The 24,522-nt window shown below is 50.5% G+C and overlaps 7 protein-coding genes across 7 annotated transcripts; 5 read left to right on the top strand and 2 right to left on the bottom strand.

Moving 5' to 3' along the window:
* Positions 1-119: 119 nt before the first annotated feature.
* Positions 120-2,233, top strand: ASPVEDRAFT_82691 (putative MFS phosphate transporter; the record flags this gene model as incomplete). Its single annotated transcript, XM_040817237.1, has 3 exons — positions 120-436; positions 503-670; positions 727-2,233. 3 exons carry the CDS (start codon positions 120-122, stop codon positions 2,231-2,233), a joined length of 1,992 nt encoding a protein of 663 aa, XP_040666913.1.
* A 646-nt stretch (positions 2,234-2,879) lies between these two features.
* On the top strand, positions 2,880-4,554 carry ASPVEDRAFT_40718 (RCC1 domain-containing protein). The gene is made up of 2 exons (XM_040812192.1): positions 2,880-4,246; positions 4,291-4,554. Exon 1 carries the CDS (start codon positions 2,974-2,976, stop codon positions 4,156-4,158), a length of 1,185 nt encoding a protein of 394 aa, XP_040666912.1. The 5' UTR covers positions 2,880-2,973; the 3' UTR covers positions 4,159-4,246; positions 4,291-4,554.
* On the bottom strand, positions 4,220-5,841 carry ASPVEDRAFT_130697 (putative DNA repair protein rad9; the record flags this gene model as incomplete). Its single annotated transcript, XM_040806748.1, has 7 exons — positions 4,220-4,246; positions 4,291-4,416; positions 4,463-5,031; positions 5,081-5,296; positions 5,344-5,479; positions 5,528-5,671; positions 5,728-5,841. 7 exons carry the CDS (start codon positions 5,839-5,841, stop codon positions 4,220-4,222), a joined length of 1,332 nt encoding a protein of 443 aa, XP_040666911.1.
* A 332-nt stretch (positions 5,842-6,173) lies between these two features.
* ASPVEDRAFT_52165 (uncharacterized protein) lies at positions 6,174-8,168 on the top strand (the record flags this gene model as incomplete). Its single annotated transcript, XM_040814591.1, has 7 exons — positions 6,174-6,310; positions 6,379-6,633; positions 6,680-6,804; positions 6,850-6,894; positions 6,940-7,087; positions 7,136-8,067; positions 8,125-8,168. 7 exons carry the CDS (start codon positions 6,174-6,176, stop codon positions 8,166-8,168), a joined length of 1,686 nt encoding a protein of 561 aa, XP_040666910.1.
* A 389-nt stretch (positions 8,169-8,557) lies between these two features.
* ASPVEDRAFT_52164 (DNA-directed DNA polymerase alpha catalytic subunit POL1) lies at positions 8,558-19,143 on the top strand (the record flags this gene model as incomplete). Its single annotated transcript, XM_040814589.1, has 14 exons — positions 8,558-8,944; positions 9,027-10,742; positions 10,791-11,348; positions 11,400-12,140; positions 12,191-13,072; positions 17,062-17,123; positions 17,185-17,366; positions 17,453-17,535; positions 17,590-18,134; positions 18,200-18,350; positions 18,407-18,472; positions 18,549-18,657; positions 18,720-18,935; positions 19,016-19,143. 14 exons carry the CDS (start codon positions 8,558-8,560, stop codon positions 19,141-19,143), a joined length of 5,826 nt encoding a protein of 1,941 aa, XP_040666909.1.
* Positions 19,144-19,593: 450 nt separating this feature from the next.
* On the top strand, positions 19,594-21,496 carry ASPVEDRAFT_619808 (DEAD-box ATP-dependent RNA helicase DBP2). The gene is made up of 4 exons (XM_040815589.1): positions 19,594-19,740; positions 19,945-20,147; positions 20,206-21,174; positions 21,228-21,496. The coding sequence occupies exons 1-4, from the start codon at positions 19,694-19,696 to the stop codon at positions 21,398-21,400; spliced, it is 1,392 nt and encodes a 463-aa protein (XP_040666908.1). The 5' UTR covers positions 19,594-19,693; the 3' UTR covers positions 21,401-21,496.
* Positions 21,497-22,610: 1,114 nt separating this feature from the next.
* ASPVEDRAFT_52162 (SGNH/GDSL hydrolase family protein) lies at positions 22,611-23,920 on the bottom strand (the record flags this gene model as incomplete). The annotated part of the gene is made up of 5 exons (XM_040814588.1): positions 22,611-23,190; positions 23,230-23,310; positions 23,375-23,514; positions 23,603-23,735; positions 23,808-23,920. The coding sequence occupies 5 exons, from the start codon at positions 23,918-23,920 to the stop codon at positions 22,611-22,613; spliced, it is 1,047 nt and encodes a 348-aa protein (XP_040666907.1).
* Positions 23,921-24,522: the final 602 nt, after the last annotated feature.

Raw genomic sequence — 24,522 nt, 5'->3', positions numbered from 1 at the left:
CTAGATCGGTTCAGCCGCTTCTAAACTCTTGACCTCGACGGCCAAGAGTGTCCGCTTGCCTCGCAATTGCCAGGGTTGTCTTGCTGATCGTCAAAGGGAAACAGTTGTGAGAGGTCGAGATGGCTGACTTCGGTCCCCGTGCGCCCCATGGGCCCGATATGACGGGCGACCATGAGCCCTTGGAAAACATGGACATCAACGAGAAGGGTGCTTTCGATGCCCTCATTCGTCCCAGCGACAGTTACACACCAGATGGCACCTACTGGGCCGACTTGAATGTCTTCAAGCGCATCAAGTTCGTCGGCGCCTACGATGCCTCCGAGGCCAAGCGCGAGCTCGGCGGGATCTGGGAAATGACCAAGAAAGATCCCCTCTCGCCAATTTCTTATTACTTCCGGAATATGGTCCTTCCTGGTGCTGGTCTCGGTCTAGAAGGGTAAGTCTGCTCGTGCGCTCCTAACTAGTGGGGATGGCACTAACCTTTTTCTTTTTCTTTTTTTAGTTACGTTCTCTTCTCTATCGGAAACCTGAAACCTCTCTTCGAAGCTGCCTTCGCCGAATGTTGGGACGATAAAACCATTTGCAATGCGCAATGGATCAACGCTGTCGACTATCTCGAGATTTGCGGTATCATTGTCGGTCAGATCTTGGTCGGTGTTCTCGGTGACTGGTATGTCGAATTTGGATCAATTGAGTTCGGGGCGTTTCTGACCTTATTCATTCTAGGCTTGGCCGTCGTTGGGGTTTGATTCAGGATGCCGCAATTATGCTTATCGGTCTGGTCATGCTTACCGCCGCCTGGGGTGTCACGCAGAACGGCTGGGTTATTTGCTACGCGTGGTCTCTATTCTTCTACGGTATCGGTGTTGGAGGTGAATACCCCATGACCGCCACCAGTGGTATGGAGAACGCTACCGGTTCCGGAAAGGTCTCTACCAAGGAAGACCGTCTGCACCGTGGCCGCAAGGTCACCAGTGCTTTCTTGATGCAGGGCTGGGGTCAATTCTTCAACCAGGTCTTGCTCATCATCCTGCTGCTTTGCTTCCACCACGGCAGCGGAAACCCCTCGTACTCCACCGTTTCTGCCCAGTGGACTTACCGTGTGTCTTTCGCGATCCCTGCCGTCGGTACCTTGTGGCTCGTCTACTACCGTGCGTACCACATGAAGGCTGCCAGCAAGCAGCTGCAGAATGCGAAGAAGAAGGCCTCGGTCACTGGTTACGATGTCGAGTCGCTCAGACTCACCTTCAAGCACTTTGGATTCCGTCTCGTCGCAACCGCTGGCGCCTGGTTCGCCAACGATGTCTTCTTCTACGGTAACAAGCTGTTCCAGTCCGAATTCATCAAGGTCATCAGCCCTCAATCCGACTCCATCATGCCCACCTGGCTTTGGAACCTGTGCAACGTCGGTGTTTCGCTCGTTGGTTACTACCTGGCTTCCTTCTTGATCGACAACAAGCTTTACGGCCGCAAGTGGATGCAGATCATCGGTTTCCTGATGTGTTTCATTCTCTTCATGGTCCCCGGATTCAAGTACGACTACTACACCTCACCCGAACACATCAAGGAGTTCCAGGTCATGTACTTCTTGAGTTCCTTCTTCAACCAGTTCGGCCCAAATTCCGTCACCTTCCTCGTCGCCGCCGAAGTCTTCCCTACCCCCATCCGTGCCACCGCTCACGGTATCTCTGCCGCTGCTGGTAAACTCGGTGCTCTCCTCGCCTCCGTCCTTTACAACTACATCACCACGCAAGAGAAATTCCACATCGTCCCCTGGTTCGGTCTTGGAGGTGTCGTTCTCACCTGGCTCTTCCTCCCCGATACCACCGGTCTCGACCTGAAGGAGCAAGAGCGCCGCTGGAAGTACATCCGTGAGGGCCGCGAAGAGGATTACCACGGACCTGCTGTCCACTCAAAGCACCTTTCCATCTGGGAGCGCTTCCGTGGCAAGGGCAAGTTCTACGACGCCGAACTTGACTATCAGCAAAAGGTCGAGGAATACCGTGCCGAGTGGGAAGCCGCCATGTCCGCCAAGATCTCCGAGAAGGACAAGAGCGCTTTTGAAGACGAAACTGACGATGACCTTCTCTCCGGTCATGTCCACTCCTACTTCCACCGCACAAGTCCTATGTTCCGCGGTATGGAGGAGAAGCCCAGCAATGGTGACAACTTTGCCTTGCCTCCGGCCGCTCGGTCAGATGATTCTACCGAGAACTCGATTGAAGAAAAATAGTCGCTTTGCATACACCAGTATACCCCTTTTTGTTTGATTCCAAGTCTTTCCTTATTCATGGCGAGGCAATCTAATCATTTGTTGAATTCACTGTTTCTATTATGTTCTCTATTCTGATGACAACGCGCACACGCATAGAGCGAGCGGAATGACCGCCATTATATTTACATACCCCAGTACATAGACTGAATGCTCAAACTGATCAATCGATCCATCACACTTTCCTACACCATAAATTTCCAACACCGGCCATCTCCGGCCAATCCCAGAACCTGAAAAGTCAATTAATCACTCTTCCCCTGGTTGTAACCCAGGCATGCCAGCGCCAGCGATGAAATTTTCTGGCTCGCCGCCACCGCCCGGAACTGCAACCGCGGGCCTGGCCTGGACTCTGGACTGCTCAGGCTTGGAAAGTTGGAAGCCCCAGTTACACAACCGAGGCTTCCGCCGAGCCCACCCGCCACTCCACCAAAGCTCCAGGGAAAAATCCATTCGTGTAACGGCCTTAAACCTGATGCGGCGATTTTTCTGCCGCTGAAATGCTCCACCTTGTGCATCGTAAATGGAAAGCGGGGATATAGGCGGTATGTAGGAGCTTTATCTTATCTCCACGTGCGGAGATTGTTTAGTCTGTCGGCTTTACTCCGTCCAACCCCTCCATGAACTACTATACCCATTCATGTGTCGACAAATCAAGCCAACCAATACCAAAATACTAAAATAAAAAGAATAAGAACAATATGCCCCCAGCACCAATACCAAACCTCTTCGCGTTCGGCTCCAACGGCTCGGGCCAACTAGGTATCGGGCACGACGAGGACGTATCCGTGCCAACGCCTTGTGTATTCACAGACCATACTCCTTCTCCAACACAGACACAGACACAGACACGGGATCCTCGCGTCTCGCGCATCGCTGCAGGCGGGAACCATACGCTCGTCCTGCTAGATGATGGGCGGGTTTATGCGGCGGGGATGAATGGGGATGGGCGGTGCGGAGTGAATTCGAACTCTGATTCTAATTCCGGCTCGAGCTCGAGCTTTCGATTTGGGAGGGTTGCTGTGGTTGATGAGGGCGAGAGTGAGGGTATTATGTATGATGTGTTTACGGCGCTTGCTGCGACGTGGGAGGCGACGGTTTTGGTTGCGTGCAGTAGGAGCCATGAGGGTGGGAGCGGGGGCGGGGATGTAGTGTTTGTGCTTGGGACGGGGATGAAGGGGGAGCTTGGGTTGGGTGCTGATAAGACGCAAGCTCGGGCTGGGAAGATTCGCGATTTCCCGCCCCGGGGCTTAAGGGTGGTTTCTGCTGCGGCGGGGATGGGGCATGTTGTTGTTGTTTTGTCAGATGGGACGGTTTATGGGTGGGGTGCATCCAGGAAGGGTCAGTTGGGTGGTGGATTGGTTGGGGAGAAGATTGTTCGGGAGCCGGGACTGATTGAAGGGGTGCCATTTCGAGTGACTGATGCTGTATGCGGGAGGGAGTTTACGGTGTTGTGTGGGGATAGGGAGAAGGGAGAGTTTGTTGTTCTTGGGTCTTTGGGTGATAAATGGGGGATTCTTGTAGGGACTCCTGCAACGGAGGATGTGAAGGGGTATTTGAAGATGGATGCTAGTTGGCATGGTGTCTATGTACATCAGAAGGATATGTCTGTTCTTGCCTGGGGCCGGAATGACCGCGGTCAGTTGCCACCGGCGGATTTGCGCAGTGCAAAGGAGGTGGCAGTTGGTAGTGAGCATGCGCTCGCTCTGCTCGAGGATCGGTCTGTCGTGGCGTTTGGGTGGGGCGAGCATGGCAACTGCGGACCAAATACGGATGCGCAGGGCAATATCAAGGGTATATGCAATCAAGTTCCCCTCCCTGAAGGAGACTTCGAAGTTATCGGCGTTGGTGCTGGCTGTGCGACGAGCTGGATTATTGCATCCTGAGTGCTCTCTGCCGGCTGTTCTAGCGGGCTCGGACCGTGGATGAACATCGAAGCAGGGGTCTTCAATCGAAGAGCCCGAGTCCTTGAAGCTACAGGGCGTTAGCTAAGTTGCAAGGTGGGAGAAATGACCTACCTGTGATATGCGTTGTGTTGGAGGAATCCCCATGTCGTCTTCTTTGCTCAAGTCCATCTGGTCGTGGTCTCTTAGAGCAGGCTCACTATCCCGCAAAAGCGGGCCCAAACTCTCGGGGTTATTCTGCTCCTATTAGTGGGACGTTGGCAACATTAAATGAATCACGTCTTACCGGATCTGCAGTCGCATCCCAACCAAGCATATCCTCAGCCTCGGGCTCCTCGTCCTCGGCCACGTCCCATTGTCTATCGTCGTCCGCCGGCACAAAGAGACTATCAAACTTGATCGACGGTTGTGGCTGTGTTGTGGCCTGTGTGCTCGGTGCTGTAGCCCGGGAGGACGTCCCCGTGAGAGGACGAATGGGCCTGTTACGGGGAGGAGCTACCTGTCTGGTGTTGGCTGCGTTGCTTGGTTGACTAACTTGTACGGGTGCGGGTGTTTGTCTGGCTGACAATTGCGGCACAGGTCTAGAGGAACTCGGAAGATCCTCCGGGCCTGCTTCGCCTGTTGTCATTAAGGTGAACTCTGTTCGAATGCCCTCGAAATCGTATGCAAGCTGCAAGGGTCGGCAAGGACGGGTATATCGAGCAGTGATCATGACCCTGGAAGTTTCAGCATGGGATATCACTGCTTTGAAATCCTTCAGGCTAATGGCGACGTGCACCCCATCATCGGCTCCGAAATATTCAAAGTCCGTCTTGTCGATAGCGACTGATGTGTGCACCGGCTGTCTGAGTGTGTCTACACCATACATCAGTATAAGATTGTCTAATAGAGTCTATAGACGAACCATTCCCGTCGGTAATTTTGGTAGTGAAGCTAGTGAAGATCACCTTGTTGTTTTCCGCATAGATATCTAGCTGCTCCGCCGACAGGCTGAAATGGGTTGTGATCTCTTTCAGAAATAGCGGGTCGATACTCCATTCATTAGTCGCTTGTGACCGGTCGAAGACAGCATGCTGAATCGAGGTGGACTCGTAAGTCAGCTTGTAGGATTTGATCACACCTGGTAACAGTTAGCCACGAGCTGGATAACCGGCCGCTTCAGCTAACCAAGACCACATATCATCCTAATGACGAGCCGGCACTCCGTCTCGTCTGGATGCTCATGGACCTCAATCTCGCAACGCTCAACCGCGGTATCTTTGTCCCGCCGGTTGTTTCTCCCAGGAAATACCGAGAGCAGAGCCTGCGGGGTTAGCACAAGACTCGGCCTCCTTCAGATCAAAAAGCGTACCTTCAAGTATACTTGACAGCTGAACTTTCCGGTATTAGATGACCGGGAGCTTACTGAAAACTCGTAATTCTCAAAGAATTTCTCGGGATCAAATACAAAAGACGAGTATGTCGTCTTGCTTGAGTTGAGCGAACTCAAACGAAGCTACCGAGGGTCAGAAACAATACAGACTCAAGTAAATTCCATTGAGTATCACACACCAAATCATATTCGGCCTCAATTCCCACTGTTTCATCATTTTTTGCCAGACATACTAGAGCATCCTGCAGTCGGGATAAGGCCTCTGGGAGGAGGCATAACGATAAAGTGGTCATGGCTCGAGAAACAAATCTCGCCAGGCTCGCAATACGTGTAGCCAGTGCCCTTGGGTAAGACCAGTCTCCGATTCAAATAGTTCTATTCGTTTAGCGTCCTGATGTTGTTGTTGATGGTAAAGGCAGCAACAGAATTAAGGCTCCAGTCCAGACCAAGAACGCGTGTTTACATAAGCAGCTCCGCGCATGTAAGGCGAACTGCCCAGTCGTCAACTGCAACTCTATCCCCAACTTCGCGTCCAGAAACCATCGATATTTCATTGGAGACGCTGATGAAGAGCATTGTTCGTGCGGATACCAGCTTGTGGCGTGGCTGAACAGCTGTCGTGAAAATGGCCGTCACTCTGCCTAGTGAGATCCTGTTTATGGTCCTGGATAACCTAGGAGACGAGAAGGATCATAATAGTCTGTATCAATGCGCTCTTGCATCGAGACATTTTACGGAGCATGCGTTGTCTGTTTTATATCGGTGAGTTTGAGCACAGTCAGTGACATTCTCACGGTGTTGGGCGCAGTTCTTGCTTACCCCCGCTGTAGGATCTATGACGCCTCACCCTTGAGAGGTGGAGGGACCGAGGACGAGCAGTTGAGGACTCAGGCTAGAAGGCCCGTGTTTGCGTCAGCGGGCTTCAGAGAGGATCAGAATTCCACACTGAGGAAATGGATTACCCTATGGCGATCTATCGTCCTCTCTACGCTGGATTTGACTTATCTGCCTTATTACAGCTATATCCGGTATTTGGATTTAGATGATCTAGGAAACCTACTCGGTTCTGGGTCCACCGTCAAAGAGTATGTGATTCTTGCGGAATAATTGACTCTGTCTAACCATTGGTAGCGAGCTCTACACTCCGGAGCTTCTGGAGTTCGTCTCTCAGGAGTATGTTTCAGAGGGGAACAAGCGGCGTCGTTCGCCAAGGACGCTGCCAGAAAATGAATGGATCAAGGTGAAGCTTGGGTCAGGTAAGTGATCATTTGCTTGCAGTGGTCCATGCTTATCTATTGAAGCCATTGTCAAGAAAAACGCCTTGATACGGGGCATGTCCTGCGACGGTATGTCCTTATCAGCAAAGCATTGATCTCATCTGATAATGTCAGTTCAACCCACGATATTGAATGAATGGGTTGAAGGATCTCCCCAGTTACAAAGCCTGACTGTCTGGTCCGGGTCTGCACTTTCGCAACGTGCGGGCGACAAGATCCGCGACCATTGCCCCGAGTTCAAGCAGCTCAGGATTTACATATGGTAGGGTCTGTTGAACTAGTTTAAGTTCTAGCACTTACACCACGCCAGGCAAAATAAACCGCCAGGCAATGCTGAATCGGAGGCAGAAGAGCTTTTCAATGCACTCCGGCCCAACTCCCTAGAGTACTTCGAAGTACTCAGCTTCTCCCATCTAGGTCCCCGGTCCATAAATGCATTAGGAACCCAGAAGAACTCTTTGACCGAGCTGAAACTGACCAGTCTTACCATTGATACGATCCGCGAGCTTCCCTCATTGACCGCATTGCCTAACCTAGAAGTTCTCAGCTTGACAGACTCGGTGCCTGCCACGTGGGACGAGTCATTCTACACAAATCTCGGCCTGGTTGCTGACTGGATCCGAACTTGCACAAAGTTAAAACGCCTAGAAGTTAGGAAATTCATGCACGACGCCGAATTACTAAGTCAAGTGATGATGAGCGATGATATCCACCTCACCAACCTCTCCTTCGCCGGCTTCAAGCTAACTCGCAGTGGTGGCTTTCTTCCTGCCCTTGGATCCCACACATCTCTGCAGACCCTCTACCTCCGCGGCGAAGGAAGCGAAGACCCTCGAGACAACAATCTGCTCGTTGACGCAGTAGGCGTCCTCGGTAACCTCCGTGAGCTGGAGCTCAAGGATGTATCTGACTGGTTCACCATGGAGCAAGTCGAGGCAGTCACCTCATTCCTCCCGCACCTGGAGAGACTTTGGATCAGCGGTGAAGCCTTCAACGATTCCATCTGGCCCGCGTTCGTGTGTCTCACGAAGCTCAAAAGTCTAGCCATATATGCTCTCAGCAATTTCACAGCGAACGGGGTGGTCGACTTCATCTCGCAACTAGGACCAGACAATAAAGGATTGAGCCTGTCCATTCTCAACGCGACATCTGGCGTCAATTTTCCAGATGAGGCGCTGGGTATGATTCGCGAGATGTTGGCCGCGAATCTGGATGGGACATTTGATTTTGGTCTCGCTCAAGGTGCGATGCCCTGGCCTCCTACTCTTGAAATCGGAGTCATGCTAACTTACCCTGCAGAGGAATTCAGCGACGCTGATTCTGATAGTGAATTGTCGGATTAGGCAATATAGGCTAAGGGCAGAATTCTCTGGAGGGGGGCGTTAATGTGGATTTTGGCGTATAGAGCAGAAATGAATGCATCCTGCTTCTTCACCGCATCCAGCGCCACCAGGACTGTAACAATCAAACTGTACCGAGTAGTAGACGTGGAGTTGTCTGATTCCAAACTAATTAACGGGATTGGCGGAGAGCGGGCGGCGTCGCGTCCACCGCGTCGGAAACGCGTGCCCTTTCCCGCGTCAACCACGATTTGCTTGAGCATCCCTTCCCCAACCCATCAAACAGCCAGTGCGTCAACACTGGGCCAATTTTCTTCGAATTCGTTCTCAAGTCACTTCCCATGCCCGCCCTATTCACACAATAGTCGCCCGCGCGGAAATACCAACCCACAATGGCTTCAGCCCGCGCGAAGTTAGCAGAGCTCAAGGCTCTGCGTGCGTCAGGGAAAAAGCGCCTGTCCACATACGAAGTCGAGGAACAGGGCGATATCTACGAGGAGGTCGACGACGACGGGTATAAGAAAATCATCCGGAACCGGCTTGACGAAGACGATTTCGTGGTCGACGATAATGGCGAGGGGTACGCGGACGACGGCCGCGAGGTCTGGAATGAGCAGACCGCACAGTATAGCGATGAGAGTGACGATGAGGATTTACCAGCTAGAGGAAAGGCTGCTAAACGCAAACGCGAGGAAGATAATCAGAGGAAGGAAAAGATCAATAATGGGATCTCGAAATACTTTAATAGTGGAGCGGCGGCGGCTGCTCCGAAACCAAAGGTGAGCGAGCCATGCAGTCCTTTGAATTGGAGATGATGCTTCGGGTTTGGAGATCATGGGCTAATTTCATGTGCACTCGCAGCCGGTTGCTACCGCCGAAGATGATGCCTTTCTTGCGGATCTTTTAGGCGAGGTCGATACCAATGTGGTCTCGAACAAGGTCCCGAAGGCCAACATCGTAAAGTCGGAAACGCGCCGCAAAGTTCGCATATTGTCACCTCCGCTCTCAGAAAAAGCACGCACAGCGAAGCCCCCACCAAAGGATGAGAACAGTGATCCTGTGTCCCCGGTCGGCGAAGAACCGGCCCTCAAATTGGATAACGATGATGGACCCCTCCCTCAGGCAGACGACGACGATATGCCCATGAGCGACCCAATGCCTTCTTCTCCGGTCACCAAGGCGGTAGAGCGAAAGAACATAGTCCCTATAAAGGAGGAGCCTGAGGAAGACGACGATGACCTTATGGAGGTGGTACAGGCTACTGGCAATCACGAAGCCAAAGCAGCGAGCGTCAACATTTCCGGCAGCCGGCCTCCGCCCAAGATCAAAAAGGAGCCTTATCTGACTCCTGCCAGTTCGTCTCCGGTGAAGTCTGCGGCGGATGTGAATGCTTCTTGGAATGATGTACGCGACAAATTGAACGTGCTCAACAGCCCAGCGTCGTCTGAAATGCGGAGCTTTGGCAAGCTACGGCCCCAGGATGTTGTCGAAGAAGACGGAAGCCTTCGATTCTTCTGGCTCGACTACACAGAGGTCAACGGCAGCCTTTGCTTATTTGGAAAGGTGAAGAACAAGCAGAATGGCTCATATGCAAGCGCCTTCGTCAAGGTGGACAATGTCCTCCGAAAACTATACTTTCTTCCCCGTGAGCACAGGCATAAACAGGGCCGCCAGACGGACGAGGAGGTTGATATGGAAGATGTGTACCATGAGGTCGATCAAATGATGTCGAGGTTGAGAGTCGGCATGCACAAGATCAAAGAATGTAGCCGCAAATACGCATTCGAGATGCCCGGTGTTCCGAGAGAAACTGACTACTTAAAACTACTCTATCCTTATGACAAGCCGGCTTTACCTATGGACACTAAGGGAGAAACGTTCTCTCACGTTTTCGGGACGAACACTTCGTTATTCGAGCAATTCGTCCTCTGGAAGAACATCATGGGTCCTTGCTGGCTCAAGGTCGAAGAAGCCGATTTCTCCGCTGTCAACAATGCCTCGTGGTGTAAATTCGAATGCCAGACCTCAAAGCCAGGACTTATTACCCCAGTCCCTGACACCGAAAATCTCGAACCCCCGACTCTCACTTTGATCAGTCTCGCGTTCCGAACTCAGCTCAATGTGAAAGAGAACAAACAAGAGATCTTGGTTGCCAGCGCGCGAGTGTACGAGAACATCTCGCTCACCGAAACCTCTCCGCCGGAAAAACTTCCTTGCAAAACGTTCACTGTGATGCGTCCGGCTGGCTCCTCGTATCCAGTGAACTTTGAAGCCGAGGTCAAAAGGCAACGGGGTACATATATGTTAGAGAAGAGCGAGCAGATGTTGCTCAGTAAATTCATGGCTCTGTTTGAAAGAATGGATCCAGATGTCATGATGGGCCATCAGCTTCAGGAAGTCGACCTAAGTGTCTTGCTAAACAGACTAAAGGAGAAAAAGACACCCGGGTGGCATCGTCTCGGGCGGCTCAAGCGTGGGGAGTGGCCCAAAAACTTCAACAGGGGCGGCGGCTTCTTCACCGAGAGGCACCTAGTTGCCGGAAGATTGGTGTGTGATGTCGCCAATGATATGGGCAAGGTAAGAGTCTCCATTTGTGCCTTATGAAGACTTGCTAACAGCCAATAGTCACTGATGATGAAATGTCAATCCTGGAGTTTGACGGAAATGTGCGATCTTTACCTTGGAGCGGGCAATTCGCGGCAAGAGCTAGACTTCGGGGCTGCACTCAAAACATGGGCAGCCTCCAAGGACGGGCTTGTGAACTTCGTGAACCATTGCGACACCGATACTTACTTTATTGCTGCCCTAGTTCTGCGGCTTCAGATGCTCCCCCTGACCAAGGTTCTAACAAACATTGCTGGTAATTCCTGGGCCCGAACGCTAAGTGGTACTCGCGCTGAGCGGAATGAGTACATTTTGCTCCATGAATTCCACCGGAACAAGTATATTTGTCCAGATAAGTATTCTTCCAAGCTGCAAAAGGCGGAAGAGAAGGCCCAGGATGGAGACGAAGACGATTCAGCAGACAAGAAGAAGAAGGACAAGTACAAAGGTGGTCTCGTTTTCGAGCCTGAAAGAGGTCTTTATGACAGGTTTGTTCTTGTCATGGATTTCAACAGTTTGTATCCTAGTATCATTCAGGAGTACAACATTTGCTTCACCACAGTGGATCGGACTTCAGCGGTACGTTCTCAAACCTCTCATCTGTGCGGTTTTGAAGACTAACATGTGTAGGCTGAAAATGAGAATGAAGAAAAAGTGCCGGAAATTCCTGCCACAGAGGCCGAACAGGGTATCCTACCTCGCATTATCGCAACTCTTGTCGGCCGTCGGCGGGAGGTCAAGAAGTTGATGAAGGATAAACGCGCAACACCTGAGCAGCTCGCCACATGGGACACAAAGCAGTTGGCGTTCAAGCTTACCGCCAACTCCATGTACGGATGTCTTGGGTACACACAGAGTCGCTTCTACGCTCGTCCCCTGGCCATGCTCACCACGTTCAAGGGTCGTGAGATTTTGCGTAGCACCAAGGAATTGGTGGAAAGCAAACAGCTGAAGGTCATCTACGGTGATACCGATTCCGTCATGATCAACACAAATATGGACACCATCAGCGACGCGCTGAAGGTTGGAGACGAGCTCAAAAAGGCAGTCAACGAACGGTATCGACTGCTAGAAATTGATATCGACAACATCTTCCGTCGTCTCCTCTTGCACGCCAAAAAGAAGTATGCTGCTATTAGTATGATGGAGGTGGATGGTAAATACGTCGACAAGCTCGAGGTGAAGGGTTTGGATATGAAGAGACGTGAGTACTGTGCGCTGTCCAAGGACGCCTCACAACGACTTTTGAATGAGGTCCTCTCCGGTGAGGATCAGGAGCTTGTCCTGAACCGTGTTCACGATTACTTGCGCGAGTTGGCAGGCAGTATGAGGGAATTTACTGTTCCTGTTCAGAAATACGTGATCTACACAGTATGCACTGTCTTCTTCCCTCTCCTTGAGCATACACTAACTTCATCTAGAAACTTTCCAAGCGGCCAGAGGAATACCCAAACAAGGAGACGATGCCTCCAGCACAAGTCGCACTGCGAGAACTAGCCCGTGGAAAGACGGTGCGGCCAAACGACGTGATCTCCTACGTTGTGACATCCGGAGACTCAGAGACATCGTCTCTCCCCGCAGCAAAGCGCTCCTATACCCTCCAGGACGTGGTCAAAAAGGACTCGGGACTCAAACCTGACATCGAATTCTACCTTCTTAAACAGATTTTCCCCCCTATCGAACGTCTCTGTGCTCCCATCCCTGGCACGGACGCCGTCCGCCTAGCCGAATGTCTAGGTCTCGACGTCCGCAAATACCAAATCAACACCTCCAGCACCCAGAACACCCAAAACACGGAGATCTTCCCACTAGAATCTCAAATTCCAGACTCCGTGCGCTTCGAATCCGCCGCAAGACTTGCTCTCACCTGCCGGCACTGCAAAGAACGCTGTGTCTTCGAGGGGCTCGCAGCCTCAGCCCACATGTGCAACCCTAACGGGCTGATCTGCCCCAACGCCTCCTGTCAAAAGCAGTTCTCTACCTTAACAATCGTCGCACAACTCGAAAGCCAAATCCGTGCCCAAACATCAAAATACTACGAGGGCTGGCTTGTCTGCGACGAGTCCACCTGCGGGAACCGTACCCGCCAGATCAGCGTCTACGGACACCGCTGTCTTGGTCCGCGCGGTCAGGCAGAGGGTTGTCTAGGACGCATGACGTACGAGTACCCCGAGAAGCAAATGTACAATCAGCTTCTGTATTTCGCTAGCTTATGGGATGTGGATAAGGCGCGGGCAGCTGCACAGAAGGAGGCGAGCGGGGAGAAGAAGGACAGCGTTTCTGCGTTGGTAGAATTTAACCGCGTACGCTTTGGGACAGTCAAGGGCGTTGTCGACGCTTATTTGAAGAAATGCGGTAGGCAGTGGGTGGAGATGGATGGGTTGTTCCGGTTTATGTTGGCTTAAATTAACTCAACTTCCGGATCCAGGTCAGGTTAAAGAAGAGTTGATTCTCTGTATATAATGATTTCGTTCGATTACTGGCTGGGATGGATGGATAAGACTTTGGTTTATCACCTCATGCATGGATGCACTTTATGTACGCTGTTCTTTTTACAATTGGCGCGCTTTCTAGCTTTGGCTTGGCTTTACTTTGCTTTTCTGCGTTCTGAACGATGGAATGAGTCCTCTCAATTAATCAACACGATATACATTTCGTATCATATGGTTACATTTGTGCAGTTGCTTTCCTTACTCTCGACAAATGGCGTGAATCATGTTAACAAGACCAACAGCGCTCGGTCTTCTCATTGCAAAAGCGCTATGAGAGCAATGCTCTAACATAGCCCCTCTCGTAATCAGCTAAACGAAGCTCCTATACAAGAGCAAGGTCAGTATCTGCGCATACTCTCGCATACTTTGTGAAAACCAGTTCATGCGGCTAGCATAAGAAAAGCGTGACTAGCCTCGAACGAGTATGGTCTAAAGACTTCAAAGGCACAGATACTGTGCAATCCCCGAGCTCATTTCTAAAACAGTACCCTCTTTAGGTTGGTCATACGGGATTGGCACATAGATAATGGCGAAGGAAAAGAGCAACAAGCAACAGAAACGGCGACATGACGTACTCACTCTTCTGAGCCAAACTTTGCGACATCAAAATTGGCCGTGCCAAGGATGGAAGGCTGTCCGGACACAAGTGGTGCGGAGGCCAAATTCAGAGACTCTGAGGTTCGGGTGGTTTCAGAGAAGACACTAGGCCATGGAGCCTGCGAGTTTGATGCTGCAGAGCTGAAGAGCGGGCTGGGATGTTGGCCGCTTATACTTCTGAATAGGCCTGTTGAGCCTGATCCCGTTCCGACTCCGAACTGATTATTTGGGCTTGAACCATTGGATAGGACAGACGGGGTGCTGAAAGCACTAGACTTTTGGGTTGATCCGGACGCTGGAAATCTAGGGTTAGTCAGGTCAATGGATAGGCCATGGAGATTGAGGACATACCAAAGCCGTTCCCGCTAGAATTTGCGATGGTTCGCGCTTTCTTTCCCGGCGACATGGCGCTGGGAGGGAGGAAGGTACTCGGTCTTTTTTGTGCACCGTCGTTCTGGACTTGTTGAACGGACTGGATTGCAGTAAATATACCTGGATATGTGGCGCTGCGGCCTAGACTTGCAGCTGGAGTGAGCTCTGTGAATAAGTCAGTCAATGCTAGACTAGGGTCAGAGGAATCTATTTGGAAAATCCGAGCCCACCTTGCTTCGATATGTTGTGATGTTGTCTGAGCAATCTATCGCTGTTGTCGTATCTGCTACAAGTTTTCAAGCAAGTTTGCAGCCGCTCAATATTGTTCTGCAGTACTTCCCTATCTTGTTGAACAGAAGCAGGCTCGGAGGCAAGATGTACGACTTGCTCGGTGTCCATTTCGCAGACCATTTTGCCATTGAAAATAGTCTCAAGTGGAGTTAGCAGGCAGTTTTCAATCGCTAACATGGCTATGTTCTCGGTAAACACAGTAAGCGCTTCCTGTGAGTTGTTAGAGAAAATGAAGAGACGGTCCCAGGAGGTAATGTCAAGATCATGAGACCAGGGATATTCTTACATCGTAATATCGTTCCATCAAGTCAATGATTTTTGATTCAGCACGCTTGTGGACGGATGGTTCAGTAGACGGACTGCCACCACAGAGTGCAACCGGGCCATTTGCCTCCGGGTTCCCAGCCTGGTTCATCAAATCGAAGAGGCAGATTTCGTGAAGGATTGGGTAGTTCTTCTGTTTAAAGAAACTCAGTTCCTCAAGCTTTCGCTGGAGTCCCTCTCTGATTCCTTCCATAGCCGGTTCCACGATTTGTTTATAGATCGAACGAGATGTATACTCATCCGCGACGTCGTCAACGAGGAGGTAAAGGAACCTATTTACTAACTCCCAAGCAGTCCTCGGGTGTTTTTGAGCCATCTCTTCCCAAGGTTTCATTTGATCTCTGAGAAGACCTCCAACCAGTTGCTGTAAATCCAGACCTTGGCGGTATTGTGCGTGTTGCTGGATTTCTTTCTCAAGATCTTCCCGATTGACAGGGTTTGGGGACCAGCTCTGCAAGTATCGGTTGGTGGAAATGCGATCCAGGTCACTATTAACCAATTCACCATCATAACTAGTTATCTGACGCCTAGATCCTCCAACCTGCAAGGCTTTCACGAACTCCCAGTGCAATTCTTTCATGAGGAGTCGAAGCTGTCTAGGATTAAAGGCCGGCCTGTCGCTCATATAATTAAAGAATCCGTCACTGTATGTTCCATCTAGGGTTTGTTTGATGGCTACTTCGAACCGACACGCAATTTGCAAAAGGTGCCCTCGTTTCTCCTCTATGGTTGGTCGAGCCTTCCCCAGGTTCTCAAGCTTAGTGCGATAGTCCGACAACACTTCGTTGGCTCTTTTGACAATATCAGGAATAGTGCACTTTACCTGTTCCAGAATCCAATTGCTTATTCGGTTTCTGAGATTCTCTGTCCCGGTGCAGCCCCGAGAAACGCCAGCTAATATACCAGGGGTACCGGAGAGATCCAAATCCACGGCATGCCATCGAGTTTTCAATGTAGCTCCATTGTCTCTGATGAATTGGGATTCTTCGACCTCTTCTCCTGGAGGCATAACATTCTGGCGGAATGTGACGATCTCCAAGCTTCTTTGGTACTCCGGGTCGAATCGCTTGATGACAGAAGTAATGCTGTCCAAATCACGCTTGTTTGCACTAATCGGTATTATGGCAAGCAGTAAGTGATTGGGGCACTCAAAGTAGCTTTTTATCGCCCTCAGAGCTGTGTCGCCAATATTTTGTAGTTCTCCGTCCCGAGTACGCATTGTTGGAAGATCCACAAGAACAATGTCTGGCTGCTCCAGTCCACAAATTTCAATCCTCAGTATGTCACCAATCACGGCTTTTTCTCCTGAACTAATGCGTGTCGCCACTTCGTCAAATAACTCAGAAAGACCTCCCTCATGCAGAAGCTTCCCTGGACTGAACTTGTGCGATCTGGGTATGGTTGTTTCTGCTGCCGGGGCGCTAAGCAGGAGGGTAGCTGTCAGAGAGGAACAGGATTTCCTGCATAGAATGAATTCAATTGTCAATGGTGCAAGGCCCTTACTCCGCAGGGGGGCGGAGATTCCTGTAGTGAGCTCTAAAATGGTTGTTTCCTCGGCTTCGTCAGCACAACTGCAACAAACGATCTGGGGCATCTCAAATTGGCAGTGGACTCCTATTTCCTTCATTTCCTCAATTGTTGTCAATATCTCTGACTGTGCAGACTTTAGCTGGTCAATGGCCGCAGTATCTTTCTTCTTGTCGGCCATGTTGGCTAGAATGTGCAGAATTCAAGGGGGAAAACGGTGGCAAGGTAAGAAATTTGGCCAAGAATCTGATGTATTCCAGAGTACAGACTGTTAGAACAAGGCAATTGGAATATATTAAGCGAGGGAAAGAGATGCTGGGAGATGCTGTTGTTGACAAGAGTAACACGTCAGGAGAGTGAGTGAAAAAGTGAGAAGTGATATATGAACAGTGCGAAAACAATAAATTCCAGCTTAGATGTGGAAATTGAGAGCAAAACAAACAAACAATCAGAAATAACTACAATTCTCTCTCTAAATTCCCAGGTCCAGCTTTGTTTTCTAGTCTTCTCTCAAGCTGTGAATCAGTTTGTATACAAAGCGCGCTAAACCCAATGTGGCGATCTCCACCATTGATTTCATCTCCCCGAACTCGCAGTCTGGGCAAGTCAAGATGCAATTCACCATCCCATAAGCCGGTTGTTTTTCTTTGACTCCCATTTATAGCCTGCCTCGTTTTCCAACATCACAGTCCTTCATCATGTCAGTCGGACGAGTCCTGGTTATCGCAGGATCGGACAGCTCCGGCGGCGCGTATGCCACCCCTCATTTTTCCCCTCCAGATCATCTGCTAATGCACTCGCCATGGGTCTAGGGGCCTTGAGGCTGACCAGAGAGTCTTAACTGCTCATGGTTGCTATGCACTCACGGCGACCACAGGCCTCACAGCCCAGAATACCCTTGGGGTGCAAGACATCTTTGTGGTTCCGGCTGAGTTCGTCAAGAAGCAAATCTGCGCCAGTCTGGACGATGTCGGCGCCGATGTGATCAAACTTGGTACGGCACAACAACATACTCTTCCTATCAGTTATTCTTAGATAGATTCTGTTATCTTAGAGATCGATGAGCTAACTCGTCTGAAGGGATGTTGTCGTCCGCAGAGACCATTGACATCATCGCAGATGCGCTTACATCGTATCAAATTCCAGCCGTGGTTTTGGATCCGGTATTACAGCAAGCCTCCCCTTTTTCCCTTTATTCTGACTAAAAAGAAAAACAGGTGATGATCTCCACCAGCGGTTCTCAGTTATTACCTGAAGCGGCTGTCCAGGGCCTGCGCAAGAAACTGCTGCCTTTAACAACCGTTCTCACACCCAACATCCCAGAAGCAAAACTTCTTCTGGAAGACTCGGGACTAGACTATACCGAACCTAAAGACCTTCAAGGGCTTATCTATCTCGCAAAACAAGTCGCAACGTTAGGCCCCAAAGGTGTTCTGCTAAAGGGTGGCCACCTGCCGCTCACAAACGATCACAAAACTGCCCGCAGCTCGGACGAGGCCTCTCTAGTCATTGATGTACTTTATGATGGAGAGGAGGTTACGCTGTTTGAAACTGAATTTCTAGTCTCGAAGAACACCCACGGCACCGGTTGCTCTCTTGCGTCGGCCGTTGCGGCAAACCTCGCGCTCGGAAAGGACATGAAGAGAGCCGTGCGCGGTGCTGTCCGTTTCGTTGAAGCTGGAATCAAGACCAGTACCCAACTCGGAAAGGGAAGTGGTCCCATCAACCACTTCCACTCAGTCTATTCCTTGCCCTTTGCACCGTATGTTTCACTCTCATACATTAAGAGGAAGGGAACCGTTCAGCTGGATACTAATTTGCTTATAGGGGACGGTTTTTGGAGTACATTCTAGATCGTCCGGACGTACAATCAGTATGGAAACGATTCACAGAGCATGAGTTTGTCGAAGGGCTCGGCAGCGGGACTCTTCCAATCGAACGGTTCAAGGAATATCTGGTGCAGGATTACCTCTACCTTGTAAGGTCCACTTTTCTCAATCATCTTTTATGATATTAACAGTTCTTCTTAACTAGGTCCACTTTGCTCGGAGCAACGCACTTGCTGCCTATAAGGCCAAAGATATGGAATCCATAGCCGCAGTGAGTAGATTCCTGCGTGAAACAAGCCTGCTCTTGTCCATGGTGATGGGAGATAACACTAACAACCTCGCTACAGTCAGCAAAAATCGTTCTACACATTGAACGAGAGACTGCACTCCATATTGACTATTGTGCGTCATTCGGGCTATCCAAAGAAGAAATGGAGAAGTTTCCAGAGACTGGTGGTAAATAACACCTCCTGCCATCCTTCAATCATTTTCAAAGTTCTAACGACGACGGTTATCAGCCTGCACCGCGTACAGCAGATACATCCTCGATGTGGGCCAATCAGAAGATTGGCTTGCACTGCAGGTAGCCTTAGCACCATGTTTAATTGGATATGGAGCCATCGCACAGAGGCTATACGCGGAGGAAAAGACGCTTCGGGAGGGCAACCGATACTTCAAATGGATAGAAAATTACGTTGCGGATGATTACACTGAGGCTGTCCGTCTAGGGTCCGGTAGGATACACAAAGCCCCCCCCTCCTCCTTGTGAAATACAAGCATGAACCACTTGTGAACACAACTAACAGCTCTACAGAACTACTGGAAAAGCACATGAGAAAAGTCTCACCTTCCCGGATGGAAGAGTTGATCAAGATTTTTATTAGAGCAACTGAGTTGGAAATCAGTTTCTGGAGCATGGGGCTCGGAAATGGGCACCCCTGATAGCCATCCATACAAAGAATTATATACACTTAGAACCACCAGATTTCTAGAAAATGCCCCGGATAGAGGGAAACCGCCACTATGAATCAAACCCATGGTACAGCACCCAAAACTGTCACACGTGATAAAAATGCGTATGTGAATACGATGTCCCAGTTTCTGTGATCGCCTTTTGATCGAGATCCCTTACGATATAAAGTCTGGTTCATCCACTCTGTTTTGTTCTTTTGTTTGTCGCCACTGGTACGGCTTACATAACCGGCAGCGGTGTCGAGTTTTTCTCCAGCGCTAAACTCGATCGGGCCCAAGGTTGCCTCGGCGCCTTCCTCAAAGATCGCAAGTGCCTTCATTTTTCCTTTTGCTCTCCGCCCAAATTTTCTCTCTTTCTTATCCTTCCTTGTCTCTCCATCCCTCTTTCACTCTCCCTCTTTTCACCCTCTTGTTTCCTCTTAATCCTCGTTTGTTCCTGCATCCCTCTGTTGCCTCTCTTTTCTCAAGTTGAGAATCTCTGTTTTATTTTCACGACAAGATCAACACATCTCAGTTCGCCATGTCTTCTTACGGCGGCAGCGGTGGCTACCAGCGCGATTCTTATCGGTAAGTTGATTATTTGCTGTCGCTTGAATCCATCTCGATGGCTCGAGAGTCTGTCTGGATATTATCTTCACACTGGATGGATAAAACGTTGAGCGCTTCATGCTTACGCTTTCTCCTTACCGAGTCGGGTTTTATCCCCCTGACGCTCGTCGCTCGAGAACTTTATTACGCTGGGTCTGCAAATGCTAACATATATCTTAACAGCTCCCGAGGTGGTTACTCTAACGGATACTCGAACGGTGGTGGTGGTTATGGTGGCGGCGGCGGCTACGGTGGTGGCTACGGCGGCGGTGGTGGTGGCTATGGAGGAGGAGGTTACGGCGGCGGCGGTTATGGAAGAGACGCTGGTGGTGCCGGTGGTGACCGCATGTCCAACTTGGGCTCCGGTCTGAAGAAGCAAGACTGGGGTAAGTTAAATTGATATTTTTTAATGTGTTACAGTGCATGTGCTAACTTTATTTGCAGACCTAGACTCTCTCCCTAAGTTCGAAAAGTCCTTCTACAAAGAACACCCAGATGTTACCGCTCGTTCCCAGCGTGATGTTGACGAGTTCCGCAAGACGAGCGAGATGACAGTTCAGGGAAAGAACATCCCTCGCCCTGTCGAGACCTTCGACGAGGCGGGCTTCCCTCAGTACGTTCTGAGCGAGGTCAAGGCTCAGGGATTTGAGAAGCCCACATCTATCCAGTCCCAGGGCTGGCCTATGGCTCTCTCCGGTCGCGACGTCGTCGGTATTGCCGAGACCGGTTCCGGAAAGACCCTGTCATACTGTCTTCCTGCTATCGTCCACATCAACGCTCAGCCACTCCTTGCTCCTGGAGATGGCCCTATTGTCCTCGTCCTCGCACCTACTCGTGAATTGGCCGTCCAGATTCAGGCTGAGATCACCAAGTTCGGAAAGTCCTCCCGCATCAGAAACACCTGTGTTTACGGTGGTGTCCCTAAGGGTCCTCAAATCCGCGATTTGTCTCGTGGTGTTGAGGTCTGCATTGCTACCCCTGGTCGTCTCATCGACATGCTTGAGGCCGGCCGCACCAACCTTCGACGAGTCACTTACCTTGTTCTTGACGAGGCTGACCGCATGCTGGACATGGGTTTCGAGCCTCAAATTCGCAAGATCATTGGTCAAATTCGCCCTGACCGTCAAACTTGCATGTGGTCCGCCACCTGGCCCAAGGAAGTCCGCCAGCTTGCTAGCGATTTCCTCAACGACTACATTCAAGTCAACATTGGTTCAATGGACCTGTCGGCTAACCACCGTATCACTCAAATTGTCGAGGTCGTTTCCGACTTTGAAAAGCGTGATCGCATGATCAAGCATCTCGAAAAGATTATGGAGACCCAGGGTAGCAAGTGCCTTGTTTTCACTGGCACTAAGCGTATTGCGGATGAAATCACCCGCTTCCTCCGTCAGGACGGATGGCCAGCCCTTTGTGAGTACACCAATACACATTACAAACATGATCGATTCGCTAACTATTCTTAGCCATTCACGGTGACAAGCAACAACAAGAAAGAGATTGGGTCTTGAACGAATTCAAGACGGGCAAGAGCCCAATCATGGTGGCTACCGATGTAGCTTCCCGTGGTATCGGTATGATAAAATTGCGCTTTTCCCCGTTTCCCCTTCCCCTTTCCCCCTTCTGTTTTCCTTCTTGAAGCACCCCAGCCGTATTGAGGCCGTGCGAAAACGGCACAGTGCTTAACTCTCTTACGTTGCCCTCGCTTGGCACACTTGACTCGTCCAGGCTTTGTCGGGTCTTCTGAAATGGTTCTCATGCCAGGAGAACCTTGGACTCACGGTGCAGTTTAGCAGACACGTAGGATTCTTCTATTCTTCTGTTCTGACTTCCTTCCTTTCTGGACCTGGTTGGTTGAGAAGTACGGTGGCTTCTCCTCCGACCTGCCAAGCTGCATTCCAAGGTTGCTCTAGGACCACGGTATCTGCCCGATATCTGCCAGCATATGGACTGACCCCGTAACGGATCTTGAGATGAAAGACCGTGGAAGAGAGTGATGCATCTAGTCTCACACGGCTGAACGGGCTTCCATGCCACGCTGCTATCTACCACTAATGCTCTGTTTGCTAACATAAGTTTGTCTAAAGATGTTCGTGACATTACTCATGTCCTGAATTATGATTACCCCAACAACTCTGAAGACTACGTTCACCGTATTGGCCGAACTGGTCGTGCGGGTGCCAAGGGTACCGCCATTACCTTCTTCACCACTGACAGTAAGTCTCCGCGCCATCCATGCCCTGTATATGATGCTAACTTTGATTCCTTTAGATTCTAAGCAGGCTCGTGACTTGGTCACTATCCTCTCTGAGGCTAAGCAGCAGATTGATCCCCGTCTCGCTGAGATGGTCCGCTACAGCGGAGGCGGCGGCCACGGTGGTGGCTATGGCCGTTGGGGTGGTCGTGGTGGTCGTGGCGGTGGCCGCGGCCGCGGTGGTAACTTCACAGCCTCCAACGCAGCGCCGCTCGGTAACAACCGTCGCTGGTAAACCCATCAATGCCCAGTGCAGTCATGAGCTTGTATTCGGTCATCCTCCGGTAGACGTTCGATCTTCCTTTACACCTTTCCGTTGTTCTCAGATATCATTTTCGTAACTCAATATGGGCGGCGTTGGTCAATCTCACGATAGACTGTTTTTATTACGAGTTTTACAGGTTTCCGGATTGAGGCGACAACCATGGTCATCTCCCTCACACTTTTACACGGATGCATGTTAATTTTTTCTATTTCTGTTATTCAAAAGTCGCGCTTTATCCTTGGCTTTGGTCAAGATTAGCTTCAGATAGTGTAGCTTAGGCTATGTAATATTCATTGAAGCATATAATCATGCAGTATTTTAATAATGATCTCAACCTCTCCACTTCCTCAGCTTCGCATCCAGCGCACTCGCCAACACTTCATGTACCCTGGACGTTATATGCCCGGAGTCATACCAGAAGTACGTCTCCAGCGGCGTCGGACATCCATACTTCTCATAATTAGTTTCAATATCCAATTCCTTCGCCCCGGGACAAAAGTCCGTCGTATTCAAAATCCCATACTTCCGCGGGTGATCCAAAATCCCACTGAGCACCTTATGCGCATCAAAAACCAGCACACTGCTCCCTGAATTCTGCCTCTCAAAGTCCCAGCTCTGCGCCTCCAATGCAGAATTAAACCACTCTACCTGCGTAACATTCGGCGATGCACTTCCCCCCTTCAAAACCTTGTCTTGATTCGACGGCGTTCGATCCAGCGGCGGGAGGTTGAGGAGGATATACTTCTTGTATCCCAAAGAACTAAGATCCTGCAGGGAGGTGTATATAGTGGTTACAAGGGTATCGTAAAATGAAGGAAATGAGGTAGTGAGGTTATATGCGGCGCTATCGTTCATATCGTTTATGCCGATCCAGACTGCGATTAGCGTTGAAGAGGGATCAACAATGCTACTGGTATTAGGCCGCGGGTGTCTGGAAGAAGAAGCGGACGTAAGAACCGGATGCCCGTAGGTCGTATATTGGGTTATTTGTTTCACGAAGGAGATTGTGAAGGGGTGGTGGAGGGGGATGCTGTTGTTGTTATTGTTATATACTATACTTCGATAGAGTGATTGTTGGGGAGGGGGAAGCGCACTATTCAGCGGAAATACCAGCCCCTGCGAATGCAAAATCCCATAGCTGCTTTGTGCATGATGCTGGGGACGTGAGGCCTTCTTTCAATCCGCAGCCTGTAAGATACTCGACCCAGTTTGGGCCGCCGGCTGAGGTTCCGGTCTATGTAATGCTAGTATTAGACGATTTTGAGAATGGATCGAGATGGGCTAGGCCTCAGATAGCCAGGTTTAGGTCAGGCGGCACGGACCTGGTTCTGGACGATCTGGTCTGTTAAGAGCGTGTCTGCATTGTACGCGTAGTTGAGCTGGTCGCCGATGAAGCTGTACCCGGGGTATCCGTGGGTTCCTTGGACGAATGTATATGAGTCTCCGAAGGCGATGCTACCGTTGTATTAGTGTTGCTATATCTGGGTCTGCCCAGTATATAATGATGGTGCTCCGGCTAGTACTGACAGATGCTGGGTTGAGTCCCAGTTGAATCCGCGTTTACTGTGCGCCTTGGAAGGAAGACCCTCGACGAGGGAAAGGATACCGCCTGTGAGGACGAGAGCGAGGGCTGTAAGCATGTTTCTTGGGTGGGTGTCGTCTAACGAAGCTACTGAAGATACGACGGACCAAGGATAGGTTGGCTTGGCCAGTGTGCTTGTGCTGGTCTAGCCAGATATATATACTTAATGAATGTGATCCCGACGGAGAATCCCAGCAAAGCTATGGATGAGGGATACGGAAAATAATTCTCCGTTTATCCTACTGGGCATGGCTACTTCGTCCGGATCAGCATTTGCCTGATAGGACTCAGCGGGGATTTTGATGCTTTCAATTATACGTATATCCGTACTGTAGGGCAGACAGCATATGTAGACACCTCAGGCACTAACAGTGGTCGCGCCATCGTGTTGTTGTCCATCGCTCTATCGGGATACCAACACGATGGGCAGTGTCGGATCGCACAAACCCAGGTACCCGGTACGCGAACCAAGGGCGGAATCGCTGAGTCTCTCAAGTTGACTCAAGCCCCGAAGGCTGAGCGCGCTGCAAGTAACTCAGTCAAGTCAGTCCAGCATAGCACAGTGGGGAACCGCAATTCAGCCGTATTTCACCCGAAGCCTGGCTGGCAAAGTTGAAGTCAAGGACTCCGTAGAAACGATGGGTCCGAGTTTCGAATCGT

The sequence above is a fragment of the Aspergillus versicolor genome (assembly GCF_001890125.1).
Source record: "Aspergillus versicolor CBS 583.65 unplaced genomic scaffold ASPVEscaffold_4, whole genome shotgun sequence".
In the NCBI taxonomy this organism is placed as follows: domain Eukaryota; kingdom Fungi; phylum Ascomycota; class Eurotiomycetes; order Eurotiales; family Aspergillaceae; genus Aspergillus; species Aspergillus versicolor.
Note: the sequence above shows the minus strand (reverse complement) of the source record. Positions and strands in the feature narration are given on the sequence as shown.

Bases quoted from the DNA above. Each gene is read 5' to 3' on its own strand.
- ASPVEDRAFT_40718 (XM_040812192.1), top strand. From the start codon at position 2,974: ATGCCCCCAGCACCAATACCAAACCTCTTCGCGTTCGGCTCCAACGGC.
- ASPVEDRAFT_619808 (XM_040815589.1), top strand. From the start codon at position 19,694: ATGTCTTCTTACGGCGGCAGCGGTGGCTACCAGCGCGATTCTTATCG. The intron at 19,741-19,944 runs GTAAGTTGATTA...ATATCTTAACAG, and splicing joins TACCAGCGCGATTCTTATCG to CTCCCGAGGTGGTTACTCTA. The intron at 20,148-20,205 runs GTAAGTTAAATT...CTTTATTTGCAG, and splicing joins TCTGAAGAAGCAAGACTGGG to ACCTAGACTCTCTCCCTAAG.